Here is a 15,018-nt window from a genome sequence, read left to right on the forward strand (position 1 = left end):
ACTGGTGATGAGACATGGATCTACAGTTATGATCCTGAGACACAGGAACAGTTTAAGGAATGGAGGTACAGTGGTTCCCCCAGGCCAAAGAAGTTCCCGACTTCCTAGGGGAATATGTAGAATAGTGTGGCTGTTACAGCTTCCTAGCTCAATTATTTCTGGGAAAGGCTCAAGACTTATCAGCACCCGCTCGTAACAACATGCCGTTAGTCTGCAGTCATGCCATTTTCTTTAATGAGAGTCATTTTCTGTCCCACACCCTATCCTGCTCCCCACTTCAGCAGGAGCCTTGACCCTGTGTGTAGCATTTGGGGGAATAGAGGAGCTGCTGTTTAGGAAAGTGGCCATGGAAATATTTTGTTAGTCCGGCTACCTAATCATAAACCCAGATCCAATCCACACTCTTCTCTCTGTTATATTTTTGAATTTGTTCATTATAATTCTTTTTCAACATACAATTATTATCACGGTCTTCCAACTTTTGTGTAGTTCATTTTTGAGGGGGAGAGCAGGGATTTGTATATCAGATACAATATTAGTTGTATGTACTTAAAATTGTTCAACAGTTTACATGACATACAGTATTAATTAATAAATAAATACATATTACTTATACCAGATGTTATAATGAACTAAAGCACAGTGATTTGGAGGAAAAATAAAGCATTATTAGTTCATCTTGGCTTTAAAAATAAGCAGTCAAATTATTTTAAATATATTTAGTAATGTTGCTTATGCTTCCATGTGATACACAATAATTATTAAAAACTGCCTTACATGTTTCTGAAACTGAGACCATATAGTTGAATAGTTGTTTTTTAAAAGGGAAGCTTTGTTACATATATGACTTTCTTGCATATATAGCTACATATATGTCAGAGCTGTACATTATGTGCCTATCTATGGCTGTAACTGATTTATTTTGAAGGCAATACTATAGAATGCCACTGCCTTATACTAGCATTAGACATACACATTCTATGAAATCATTTCATTTTTTTCCCCATCTCACTCACTTTCACTCTTATTTTTCACATTCTTTTGTGAGAGATAGAGAAAAATGGGCGGGGGAGAAAGGTGACTGCCTTGTAGGTTCTAACAGACACATTTTACTCCATGGAAGAATTGTCTACTCAGGGGACACAGGCAGGGGAAGGAAAAGTATTGCCTTTTGGCCATAATGAGTCCGTGGCCCCAGTTTGGTTTTCCCATTCTTCTTCAGGCCGACAAACCAGTTCTTGTCTGCATGCATCTTTGATGTGTAAGTGTTATAATGGTTTTCTTCCATTCTTTCCAGAAACAAACACTCCTCCGTTGGCAACTGCTGAAGTAAAGAAAAAAAGGATGGGGCATTCATAATGGGAAGCAAATGCTCTTCTGTCAGCCAGAGCATGAAAGTAACAAGTTACATGTAATGGTGGGCTGTACAAGATGCTACAGAGAGTTCATTGTTAGAAGTGGCAGATCCTTAAGCCATGTGATCTTAATCCCACAGGCTTTTCTCATCTCCTGTAGGTTGTAAATTATTTTGCTTTATTCTGTGACTAGTAATCAGGAATTAAAATGCTGTCTTAGTTTACATTCTGATTGCTCTGGCAGATGCTCTCTACTTCCAGAGAATTATGTGGTGTTTTTTTTTTCTGTGTTAAGTATAGAGTCTCAATTGAGCCATAGTTACTACTTGTAATAAGCTATTTACTTTTGGTGTAGCAAAGTTACATTCCAGAAATAATGTGAGCATTAAGTTATTTTGCAGGTGCAGTGAGTAACATTTTCTAGTTTTTAAAAGATATATTTCAAGGATATTTTCAGACATTTTAAAGACATTTTGACTTGGGTTTTAAATTCTCTTTTCAGACCGTTTTCTTTACATTGCTTTTAAAAAGAAAATAATAACTATCAGTGCAACAAATTACTTTTAAGCATTGTAACAAGTCGATAACAAAGAATAATGACTAACAGGAACAAATTACTTGTTAAAAGTAACTTACAGAGTGTGCTGATAAAACTAAAGGGCTGGAACAACTGTTACTAGATTGATGAGTGTGGGAGAGACCTACTGGATTTGATCCACATGGGCGGGCAAGCCTTGGACACCTGTCTGCACCACATCTGGCCTAAACAGCCAGGTGAACTCTTTGGCTCTTTGATGTCTTCAGTTCATCACGGCTCATTCAAGTCAGTCCCTTCTCTGTCAAGGTTGCCAGTAACTCTTCCCACCCCTCCAGGTTAATGGACGAGAAGCGTGGACTGCACTTCTCCTCCTGATTGTTTACCGTAGAGTTATATTTGGCTCGGTGTTGCTAATGGCATCACCCTCTGTGATTTGGCAGCAGAAGGAAGAAGCACTGCTCCCTTCCAAAGATGAAATCCAATATCTGAAAGTATTTTGGAACTTTGTTTCCAATTGTTTTGTTTGTTTTTCCAGAAATAAAGCTGGGCAAAGAGGTGGGAATCCAGCTGCAAAAACAACAAACAGCAGCTAATTGCTGCTTGTGGGTTATGTTACCCTGTGCGACAAGATTTCTGCAGACCTCAAAGCCTCTCCATTCCTGATCCCACGGAAACCTCATACTTACTGAGCCATATAAACGTCCACTGGCATCCATAGCCAAGTAGTGTCCGGACTCGGTGCTCTTTATGTACACCTCACCCACATTCTCTGCCGTCAGCAGCAACTGAACTGCAGTGGAAAATAAAAACAACACCGCCAGGAAGGTAAAAAAAGGGTTCTGAAGGCACATGATGTCACCCTACTACTAAAGCCAAAGATGTCCACTCCTCTGAACAATCTGGAAGAACTGTGGGATGTAAATGCCATTCAGAGAAGAGCAGTAAGAACTCCAACAATCAAAGGGTTAGTCAATGCCTGGAACATGGTTCTCCTTGCTTAAGTATGTAAACATGTGCAAGTAAATAAATAAATATATCTCAGAATAACAGTGCAGAGGACACAGGGACCTACCTATAAAAGTGGGTAAGGAGCTGCATGTAACCTGTAGGCCATTGCCTTGCCCACACATGACTAAGCATGCCAAGTCTCAGGGTTTTGGCTCAGGTCTCATGGAACTGCTGGACTTCTCAAGGGGTCAAAGCCCAGGTTCAGAGGAATGTGTGTGTTTCCTGTTTCTTAACACAACATTTACACCCCATCAATGTCATCTGCTTTGTTAGGTGTGTTGTGTTGCTGGAATCTGACATGCAAAAGAAGCCATTGTTTACATTAGAGGGATAGTCCAGATGTGCAGATGTGTTTTTCCTTTTCTTGTGTGTTCACTGTGACACCTCTTTTTGCCACTTGAGGGAGCATTCCTTCTAGAAATGGCTTTCTCTGAACATGGCCCTCAGTCTCCAGGAAAGGAGATGGATTTCAAGGTTTGCAACACCAGAGAAGGGGAAAGATAGATTTTTCTGTATGAAATGACTGTAAAGCCTAAGCACCCAGCTCCACCCAGTCCTAGTTCACATGTGGTGGTGGGTCAGTACAAGCGTATTTGCATTCACCTGCCTCACACCATGAAATCACAAGGACCCTTCCCTGGTACCAGCATTTGGCCCCGAATAACAGAGAGGGAGATGCTACTGACCTGGTAATACTTAAGACCTGACCCCTCTCATTGGCCCTCTCTTCTCCAAAGTTGTACCTTCCCCACTTAGGATCTGTTTCATTGTTTCTTGGAGGTGGTACATGAGGGCAAGAGTCAACCTCCCTTCCTCCTTCATCACTGCTTGCATAGCAAGCTAATCAAGTGGGGAAATGGAGCTGCAGAGAGGGCAAGGCTAAGCAGGGAAACTAGTCAAGTATTATTTTGTCCTTTATTACTAGCTTTCTTGGCTTTGATGTTGAGCACTATGAAAGAAGATCTGCCTTTGCAGCACCAAGCAAGGAAAATGGATGGTATATGGATGTGTGTGTGCACGCGTGTGTGAATAGGAGACAGTGTAGGGCAAATGATTGCTTGATGAATGTGTGCAGTGAATTGAACGTTATTATTGCTCCTGCCCACTATGGCTCCACCATCTGACAGGTTACACCTCAAAAAACGTGGCCACAGTGAAATTTAAAAGTTCACATCCCTAATTTAGAGACTGATGTTCTTATTGAGAGTATCAAAAATAGTGTTTGCATTCTTTTAAAAATCTATTTTAATTTATCTTTTAAACATTTATTTAAAAACCTAAAATTTTGACTTTAATAGTTCTATGTTGGAGTTGTAAATTCTGACTCTCATAGAAACTGTTTTGCTTCTTGCATTCCTTTTCTTTACATTAGAATATAGCAGTAAGTCTTTGCCGCAACAATAGAAAATTGTTGATTAATGTTTACCCAAATGTATGCTTTCCTCTAGATTTGCAAAATCCATATTTGCATGTGCTGGAACCTAAATTTAAGGGGAAATCCTCATTTAGTACTAGGCGTAATCCTATTGCGGAACTTTACACTGAATTACTGTGATCATGTCATTAACTTGGCCATTTTGTGGAACTGGCAGCATTGATTTTCAAACATCAACAAGTTCTCTCCCCACTTCCATTGGAACCTGGGTTGAGGGGAAGTAGGAAGCTTGTAATTCCCCTCAGGTGACTGTGGCTGATGACACCATCACAGTGGCACAACAAAACGTTGTACAATAGAATTCTGGTCTTTTGTGATAGGTTACATTCATTAAGCAGCACTGGATGAATTTTTCTCTGATGCTGGTGAATGTCAGAATTGTCCAAAATCTGTGGGGCTCAGAGCATGGAATTTAGCTAAATGGTTCTTGCTCCTGTCACTAGAGCCAGGGCTACACTATATCCATCATTATCCATCTATAGAAATGCTATTGGCATATATGAGCTCAAATGGCTGTAGGAAGTGAAGGCACCACCCAAGTGTACTTCCATAGTCAGCACCAAGACTTTTACTCTATAATGAGGGTTATTCCACTGGCACATATCCGTTTGAGGAGTTTCCTCTGTAAATATTTTTTTCATCAGGATGTCCAAGTTTAATAGCTCATTTACTCTAAGCTCATTTCTGGCATGAACTAACAAACATACCTCTTTAGGAAGCAATACTGGCTACATACAAAGTGTTTCCAGAAAAGAAAAGAAGTCTCTAGTGAGACAGTGGTGCATGATGGGGAAAGGTGTTTTTTCCCTTCGCATTTTCCCTTCATAGCTGTGCTGGCTGACCTGTCAGAGGAGAGCAATCCATCATCAAAAAAACCACAGCTGGACATTGGGAAGGTCTGGATAAACTCTTTGATACCACAAGATGTGGAGATGAAGCCATTAGCTTGGATGGCTTTCCAAAGTTCAGACAAATGTAGTGGGCACTGTCAACAGAATTTTAGCAATAACACCAAACTCAACTTGTATATACAAGTACATAGGTTGAGAAATAACGAGATGGGGTTACTGAGCATGTTGCACAAGGGAGTGGGAGACTTAGGCTCCAACCCCCCTTTGACCAAGAGGTTTACAAGGTGATTTCAGACCTGCCCCTTTCTCTCATCCTGACCTATGTACCTCACAGGGTGATCATGAGGGTAAAATGTATATGAGAGAGATGGAGACAGAGGCCATTAGGGGAAAAGTGGAATGCCTATTTAACACAATAAATGACAAATAATAAGCCATATAAGGACCATACATTTAAAAGCTGGCTGGATAGCTCTGTGAGTTGGAGTACCTGGCTGTGGGGCCAAGGGTCAAGAGTTCAATTCCTCACTGTGTCTCCTTGGAGAAGAGCCAGTCTGCGTAGCCTTGGGCAAGCTGCAGTCTCAAAGCAACCCCAGAAGAAGGAACTGGGTAAACCACTCCTGAGTGCTTTATACCTAGGAAATGCTACCAAAGGTTGTAATAAGTCAGAATTTATTTTGCTTCCTGAAGCACCCTGTCCCTCATTTCAGATACAAAAACTGGCTAGAATGCCAGTTTATTCATAGTTCCATATTGATGGTGGCATAGCATCTTTCACTAGCCCTGAGGGCATCAGGTCAGTTTAGGGAGTTACAAGGCATAAGAACCTCTGCCCTCCAACAAAAGGGGAGTAATGGAGGGGGAAAGCTCAGGAGGAACCACCAAGTGACTGCTTTTGCCTCTCAATATCTGCCACCTGGGACCATTGTCTCCCTCTGTCCAATGTTAGGGATGGTTCTGGAATTTGTGTATGTTCTTAAGACACAAGAGGATCTGCACTCTAAAACTTCAAAATGGACTGAGTTCTGTGGGACATGCTTTCTACTAAAAGAAAACCAAGACCATTTCCAGCAGCTTCACCAAAGACCAAAGGAGGCATTTTCAGCACCATGGGAAGGAAGTCTCTCCAACTGTTTCAGAATGAAAAGGGGTCTAACAATTTTTCAGATGCCAGGCCTTAATTCCTACAGATGTAGGAGCTGAACATGAGAAAAGTTACTTAGAAGAAGAACACTCAAATTGCCCCAGTGACCCTGACTGGTGGATGACCCTTTGTCATCCAAAAACGTTAACATCCGCAAGCTCTGAACGCTTTTAGTGTTCTGGGTTGAATTGCAAACAAATTCACCAGTCCCTCTGTTATCCTCGCATTTCAAATATAAGTAACAAGAGGCTGAAACAGAGGTGGTTGATTTGTGTCCATCCAGATGTTGTTGAATTACAACTTTCATAATTTATCATCATGTTTGACAGGAGTTGCAGTCCAGTTTCATGTGGAAGGAGAGTAGACCTTTTGAAATTAACGCTGATTTGTTAACTAACTTATTCACTTTATCTATGTACTCCAGGTAGGAGTAACATTGGATTTAGCACAGATACTACAAACATTGTGGTACAGGAGAATAACATAAATGGATTACTGGCAAGTATACATAGACTGTGGGCTTATTCGGATAGAACGTTTGGTGTCTTTAAAAGCAACTCTTTTACAATTTTTGAGAAAATCCGTTAGAAAGCAGCTTCTCTACTGGTTTTTTTTTTCTTTTGCTGTTGTTATTTTAGTAGATTAGCACTAAATTGAAAGTTTCCAACATGAAAAGCATGACCTTTGTCTCAGTAGAAACTGAAACAACAAAGCCAACAACAGCAAACCCACCTACAAGAAGCAGCTTTAAAAAAATCTGCAAAACCAAAGTTTTTGTCACTTTTTGTCACTTTTGATTCCAGTTTAAGTTTTGTATTGCCTGGATGGTGGGGAAAATACCAATATCATCCAGTTGGTCCGGGATGACCCTTACATGACAGTTCTCTATGACTTCTAATGTGCCCTCTCCATCTGACAACGGATCTGTGACTCTTAATCCAGCATTTATTACAATCACTATGGAATCAGTTGCCTTCTATGCAAAGGGCCCACTAAGGTGTGATAGCTGTTTAAAGAAATAGGCGCATTTCTAGGTGTTTGGGTGTCACAAACAACTTTTCACAGGCCTGGTGCATTTTTTCAGCATGCTACTTCTATTTCTTTTGTTTGTGTTTTGGAAATGAAAACTGTCTGAACTGCTTAGAAAGCTGCTTCATATAAACGCCTGCCACTTGTGCCACCTCCATATGGTTGTATTTTTAAGTGCCTACATCAGGGTAGGAAACTGTAATTCTCCAGATGGTTGGGTGGGGGGGTCTGTTTTATTTTTGTGTGTGTGCTTTGTTTGCTTATTTGGCATATATTTCCTATCATCTGTAACCACTACAGCCAGTGGTGAGAGATTAGGGGTGTTACCATACCCAAACTTCTGGATAGCGACTGCTGCTTACTCCTGAGCTACGGTGTCAGAAAAGAATTTCTGGGAACAGGGCCTCAGATGGCTTAGCAAAAGAAATTGCCCAAAACCCAAGTGGAGGAAGCAATGTACCGTATTTTTCCATGTATAAGACTATACTTTTGTCTAAAATCTTTAGACTAAAAATTGAGGGTCGTCTTATACATGGAAGTAAGTTGAGGAGAGAACAAAAACAAGTGGAGGGGAAAGCACGGATCAAAGTGACCCTGCAGGGCTTTGATCGCTGCTTTCCCCTCCACTTGCTAAACCCCACTTCGATTTCTTAACTTTGGGTTAGAAAAATGGGGGGTGTCTTATACGTGGGGGTGTCTTATACACGGACAAATATGGTACATGTAAGAATAATTTGCACTGCTGTATTCCCCTTCCAGCCAACACCCCTTTGCATGACTGCTCTTGTGAATGTGACGGGTATGTGTGCTTATGGGGTCCCCCTTATGCAACCATGTAAACAAAAAGGATTCTGGCCAGTGAATTTCTTCACAGAATATAGACCACATGTTCCCAACCTGTGGGTCATGACATCAAGGGGGTTGCAAAGTGTTTTCTGGGAAGTTTTGCAATTTCGGGAGGAGAGAGTTACCCCTTCCCTGGTTCCTTTCTGCATGAACCCCACCCCCTCCTTCACTTGTACACCCCTCCAAGCCAAGCTGTCTTTGCTCCCCCCTGGGAGGTTCCTGGGTGTTCATCAGAAAAAGGGACTAGTAAACCACTTCTGAGTACTCCATGCCTGGAAAACCCTGGGAGGCTTGCCACAAGTTAGAATGGACTTCATGGCACACAATTATTATTGTTAATTGTAAGAGCAGTTTCTTCCAGGTTCCTGTTAAAATAAACTCCCCTGGCTGAGAACCAAGGAGCAACAAAAGGTATGCCGGGTATAATTTATTGGTTTCTTTAGAGCAAGAGACAGCCCACCTCATGCCATGCATGAAACTTTGCTAAGTTTGAAAAACATTGTTCCTCATGGGGACAATGAGGGTGACTGATTTTCAAGAAAATAGAAGCATGCTGTGTATACATATAGCTATTTAGGCATTTGTTTGGATCCTGTCCTTTTCACAAAGCCAGTAAAGGGTTCATCATTTGCCAAGGCGCATATCTGCATTGGGTGCCCAGGTGGGCTCACTTTGAGGAGTAGATAGTCACTGGCAACAACTTGCCCCAATCTCACTCTCAAACCCGATCCAATATTGCTCTGTGTATTGTGGATCCAGATGCAGGGCCCATCTTTCGAAAAAAGCCACCTTCTTCTGCATCTTGCCATCTGCATGTTCCTTGGAAATGGCAACCACCTCTGTAGCTTTGGGAGAATTCCCTCCTTGTTTGCTTTCCAGCCTCTGTTGCTTGAACAGGGTTTCAGAAAGGTTACATGCCAGTTTACTCTCAGTTAGAGACTTCCCGTCTGTCCTTTGCTATGTTTACTCAGGATGAGGTCATTTTCATTCAGTCCACTATTGAGTGTGTGTGAATGTGAGTGTGTAAATGGCATTTGTAATTAAACCTCTACCATAGACCGACTTCAGAAACAAGCCAGAGAGTAAAACTGGGGCAGGGTGAGAGAAACCACATATTCCTGTGGTTCCCTCCCCCCACTTTTTTAAAAAGTGCTTTTCTTAGAATTTGGAGAGTGTGCCTGACTCTGTCCTCTCAGCACATCCTGCAGCAGGGAGTCCAGCTGTGTTCCAGTAAATGCTCAGCAGCGCAATGTACACACAGGACAGGAAAGAGCTTCTACTATGAAGTTAGTGCATTTTGAGAGTGTGTTCCAGTGCATACTGGAGCACTATGCGTACTGACTTCTGGACTGTAATAACAGTGAAGGTGATTATAATGGATCATCGGCTACCATCTTACTTTTCATTACCTTTGACAAGGGATTTCAGGATTTTGGACAATTCTCACACTTCAATGTGTCAAATGTTCCAAGCATATATGAATGAAAAATTAGTCACATCTTTATGCATTTGATTTATAAAGACACTAGTAACATATGGTAAGGCCACACCTGGAGTATTGTGTACAGTTCTGGTTGCTGCACCTCAAAGAAAGCATCGTGGAACTGGAAAAGGTGCAAAGAGAGCGACTAAAATGATGACTGGGCTGGGGCACCTCCCTTGTGAGGAAAGACTACAGCGTTTGGGGCTCTTTTGTCTACAGAAAAAGTGCCTGAGGGAGGGGACATGATTGAGATGCATAAAATTATGCAGGGGATGGAGTAAGTGGAGAGAGGGAAGCTCTTTTTCCTCTCACACAATGCCAGAACCAGGGGACATCCACTCAAATTGAGTGTTGGGAGAGTGAGAACAGACAAAAGGTTTCTTTAACCAGTGTGTGGTCAGTCTGTGGAACTCCTTGCCACAGGATGTGGTGATGGCATCTGGCCTAGATGCCTTTAAAAGGGGATTGGACAGATTTCTGGAGGAAAAGTCCATTGCAGGTTACAAGCCATGATGGGGATATATAATCTCCAGGCTTCAAAGGAAGGTACCTCCAAATGCCAGATGAAGGGGAGGGGGATCAGGAGACATGCATGTAGTTGTCTGGTGTGCTCCCAGAGGCATCTGGTGGGGCCATTGTGAGATACAGGAAGCTGGACTGGATGGGCCCTTAGCCTGATCCAGCAGGGCTCTTCTTAGGTTCTTATGTATCTATACTGCGCAGGTATAGCAGTCTGATGGGTCCAGAGTGAAGCAATTATCTCAGACTGTATAGTGCGTGGGGTGGCAGCAGACCCACTTGCTGCTGCCTGGTCTCCTGTTGCCTATGTCATCCATGCCATCCACTTTCACATATACACACTTCCACATATGCACACCTACAGGGAAGGAGGGTGAGAAAGAAGAGGTCAACAATAGTGGTGGCAGGTTGTTTTGAATCACTCATCTCCAGAGTGCAGCTGCTGTGCAGCCAGCTGTTTTCCAAAGGACTTGGTCTTCAGGCTGAAGGCATCGAAGTGGAGCCTTCCACAAGAACAGATACTCAGGTTTAGTCAAACATTAGGCCACTCAGTAGCTCCACATCACACTGTGCCCTGCCTAACTAATTGATCATGGAATGGCTAGTTTGTTTGGATTCCCCAGTTTTCCAGCTAGGGAATAACAGGTAACCTTTCCTTGAAGATTTCATATAGCTCAAAACCCTAGAAGAAAACCGACTTTCATAACCATTGCTAGAATAAACTACATACTGTAGTTTTAAGGCGGGAATAATTTGCTACTGTGTGTTCTCCAGCCTTCCCATTTCCTTTCTTCACAATGTAAAAACACAGAAATAAGTGTTTCAGCAGATTCTGTTCCCTTAGGAATTTCTAATACATTGCTGTGCAGGGTAAAAGGAAAATGAATCTGAGCTGAGAACAGATCCTATATAAAATTGTGATAAAATGCATTCCTTTACTTTTAATTTACTTTTATTAGATTTTTACCCCGCCCCCCATAGACAAAGTCTACTCGGGGCGGCCTACATACATAATAAAACGTCACAGAAACAGCATCATAAAGCATTTAAAAACATCAATTTTAACAATTATATAAATCCTTGCCAAGATGACTTGATTAAAAAGAAAAGAGCAAAGATCAGTTAATTAACTGCATACGGAAAGTGACCTTATGTTACTTTAGAAAAGAACTGGGTTTGCATAAAAGCTCTAGCCCAAATATACACACAGACAAGGTAAGTAGAGTACGTAGGGTTACACAGAGAAAGCAGTCATAGAGATTTGTTGTGCAGGCTGCTTCCAAATACTGAAATATTTTAGAAAAATCTGGAGAAATCTATGCTAGTTCCTGGTTTCTCAGTGGTTTGAATGATGTAAGTGTTCCTGTGACTCAAAGTTGGGTTCATGGTACAGTGGCTGCCATTTTCTCTGTGCTTTGCAAAAGGCATACCATTGATTTTCTCCTATGGTTTGGAATTCCAAATACTGTACAGGAAGAATGACCAAAGATGAGGGGACATTTTATGCTGGACAAAAAAACCCAACGCAACCCAACCTGAAACACTAGGGCCTAGCCAGAGGTTACAGAGGATGCATACTTTCCATTCATCTACACCTAGAAAAATGGCACATCATACCATTTTCCAACATGTGATGTAATGGCATCACACTGAGCATTTCTCCATGTCCTTATCAACTCATTGGCTGCCACTTGTAAGCAGCTGTTACTGTTACATATAGTCAAATCGCTTCTGACTTACAGTGATCTTACAAATTATTGACCCCCAAAAGGTCCTATTATTAACAGCACTGCTCAGCTCTTGCAGATTGAAAGCTGTGACTTCTTTTACGGTCAGTCAGTCTCATGGGTCAAGCCATTTTATATTTGTTCTTCTTTCAACCTTTCCAACCATTATTGTTTTTTCTAATGCATCTTAGGTTCTCACAGTACTGTATATCCATAAATCCTACAGGTCTTGATATGATATAGAAGCCACATACTTGTCTTTCTGGCAACCGATGATATCTGTAAAATTCTCTGCATTTCATCATTACACTTAATTACTTTTTCTCCTTCCTTCACAATTGGAAGGGGCTGAGAAAATGCTAAATGATGAGGTGTCTTTTTCCACTTTTCTTATACAAGGTCCTACCAAAGGTTGAGGTAGTACAGGTGAGATGCAGGTTGGCATCACCTATGCTTTTAAAAAAAATAACATCCCGTGTTTTGTTTGAGATTGATAAAATTGATAAACGAATATAGAAAACTTTCAACTGGCTGAATCAACAGTGCACAGACACTGTTGGCTTTCGACTACAACTTCCAGAATTCTGCATACTGCTATCCTGCCCACCTCATTCCAGGTTTGTATAATGGGACATTTCTGTGGATAGATATCTTTCCAATCAACTTCAGGGTCTGAGATCAGTCGACAGACTTAAATGAAAGAGCAATAGGTTTCACCCTTTCCTTTTGTGTTATTAGAGGTCTGAGCTAAGCCCCTTGGAAGGCAAGGGATGGGTGCACAGGGAGGGGTTTGTCCCCAGTTACAGGGTTCCCATTAACAGGAGTGTAGCTTCCATTTGAATGTTCAATGAGCATGTGTAACAAAAGAATCAGATCCCTGCTGCCCATTGTTGCCTTGTGTGTAATCACTGATGCAAACTCATCTATTTCCTGTTTTTGCTTACACTGAATTTTTGGCTAGCCCTTCTAAATCATGTAGTTCTGACAGTGAGTTTGATATTTGATATTTGCTGATTTAATTTATTGTGCAGAGTGGGGGCACATTATCATAAACAAAAGAATACGTTTTTGTGTTCAGCATGTTCTACCAGATATGACACAACAGATCAGACTATCTGTGATGTTAATCACAAAGCTTTGTTATTAAGTGAGCTTTCAGTGTCTTGGCAAATATCCCATGTAGGGGACCCTGATCCAAACTGTAATGCTACCTTGAGGAACAAGGAGCCATTAGCACTTTTGCAGCCTGCTGCAAGCTCAGCTAGATTATTAAATAAATCGGACCCTTCCCTCTCTAATGCCAGTTGTAGGTGCAAGGATTCCATTTGTATTTGGGCAATGGGAGGGTGGGTTGGAGTGGGGCAGAGCAAAGGATTAAAGTCCTTGAATCACCACATAGGATCTCAGTGTGGATTGGGACTCCATGTTGGCTGTGTAACTGCATCTCTGACCTCAGGTGTAGTTTGGCCTTCAGCTCCTCCTGTAGTGAGACCCAGCAGACCACTCTAGAACATGTCCCAGAATACTTTACAACACAGAGAGGTTCTACTTTAGAGGTTCACTGGCCCATCAGCAGAAGGATCTATCATAGGACAGAGAGTGTGAAAGAGGTTGACCTTTGGTTTAGACGGGTGGGATAGAAGTCTAATACATAATAAATAAATAAATAAATAAATAAATAAATAAATAAATAAATAAATAAATAAATAAATAAATAAATAAATAAATAAATAAATAAAAATAGAAAGCATGGTAGAAAGTCCAAAAGGCCTCAATGAGAGCTTACTGTGTCTGTCATTCCGGTCCATTGTGCCATCCACTTTGCCATCAGGAAGTATCCTTAAGAAGTGGCCTCCATTGCTGCAGTAAAGGAGTTTGGGTTTCTTGTAATTCCCCATCGGGAGGTCAAACTTTTCTGTCAGAGCTGTGAATGTTGTTATTTTTCCTTCAGCCATTTCTTGTCCTCTCTTGGAAGTAGGGTTTCAGTCCTGGAAAATTAATTCAACAGGCCTAATAGTAATGTGTGCCATACTGCAATTATATATTCAAAGGAAGGTGAGCATTCTCCAGTGAAACGTACGGAGACTTTTGTATATAGCAGTACTATTTTAAATAGGCTAATTGTTCATGGAATCAGCCACAGAATGTACTGCCTTTTCATGTTTGATCCCGATATTACAGGAAATTTCTTTAAAAAAAAAAAAAAAGCATCACAAAATTTTCTCCTTTTTTCTTCCTGTTCCACATTTTGTACCAGAAATAATCAATGCAGCTGGCATATATGCAAAACAAGGGAAAATTAAAATTAGTTTAAAAAGTGACACATTAACAGAAACACAGCTGAATCATATGAACAACAAACAAACCAGAACCTGAAAAGAATTACTTTTTGGAATATACCTCCCAACTTTCCAGAGAGAGAAAAAAAGTTTTGGGTTAAAATAATATATTATACTATAATCCTATGCATACATTTGTTTGTTTGTTTTTTATTTATTTAATATCCCACCCAGCTAGACCAAAGTCTACTCTGGGCAGCTAACAATACTACTACTAATAATAATAAAAAAACCAATATTAATACAAATAAAGATGGCGGAATAAATTAAGTATTGACATGAGGGAAGGCCTGCCGGAAGATCCAGGTCTTGAGCTGGCTCTTAAAAACACTCAGCAAGGGAGCCAGACAAATTTGCGGGGGGGGGGGAATTGTTCCAGAGATGAGGGGCCACTGCCGAGACAGCCCACTTTCTTGTTCTTTCTCTTGGGGCCTACCTCGGCATTAGGCCCCTCAATTGCCCCTCCTGGCTAGAGTGAGTGATGCGGGTACGTAGATCTAGGTGGGAGGAGGTGTTCCACCAGATATTGAGGTCCTAAACTGTTTAGGGCTTTCTTTATATGTCATCATGAGTATTTTGAAATCAATGCAGAAAGGAACAGGCAGCCAATGCAAGGCCATCAGAGTAGGGGAGATATGCTGATGTTTTCTCAACCCAGTAAGAAGTCTGGCCACTGCATTCTGCACCATTTGAAGCTTTGGCATCAGTCTCAAAGGTAGCCCCATGTAGAGAGCATTACAATAG

At 41.3% G+C, this 15,018-nt stretch overlaps 1 protein-coding gene across 3 annotated transcripts in view; it reads right to left on the minus strand.

Annotated features, from left to right (window-relative positions):
* Positions 1–399: 399 nt before the first annotated feature.
* Positions 400–15,018, minus strand: part of FGF1 (fibroblast growth factor 1) — a 74,916-nt gene continuing 60,297 nt past the window's right edge. For 2 of the 3 annotated variants that reach the window (XM_072990210.2, XM_020807135.3), the window contains 3 exons: positions 13,722–13,923; positions 2,580–2,683; positions 400–1,324 (listed from right to left, as the gene is read on the minus strand). In XM_072990210.2, coding sequence (XP_072846311.1) covers positions 1,130–1,324; positions 2,580–2,683; positions 13,722–13,890 — 468 coding nt within the window. In that variant the 5' untranslated portion in view covers positions 13,891–13,923 and the 3' untranslated portion in view covers positions 400–1,129. The remainder of the gene's footprint in view (positions 1,325–2,579; positions 2,684–13,721; positions 13,924–15,018) is intronic. The other variant, XM_020807145.3, reaches the window with a different exon arrangement.

Source organism: Pogona vitticeps, chromosome 2, assembly GCF_051106095.1.
Source record: "Pogona vitticeps strain Pit_001003342236 chromosome 2, PviZW2.1, whole genome shotgun sequence".
NCBI classification, from domain to species: domain Eukaryota; kingdom Metazoa; phylum Chordata; class Lepidosauria; order Squamata; family Agamidae; genus Pogona; species Pogona vitticeps.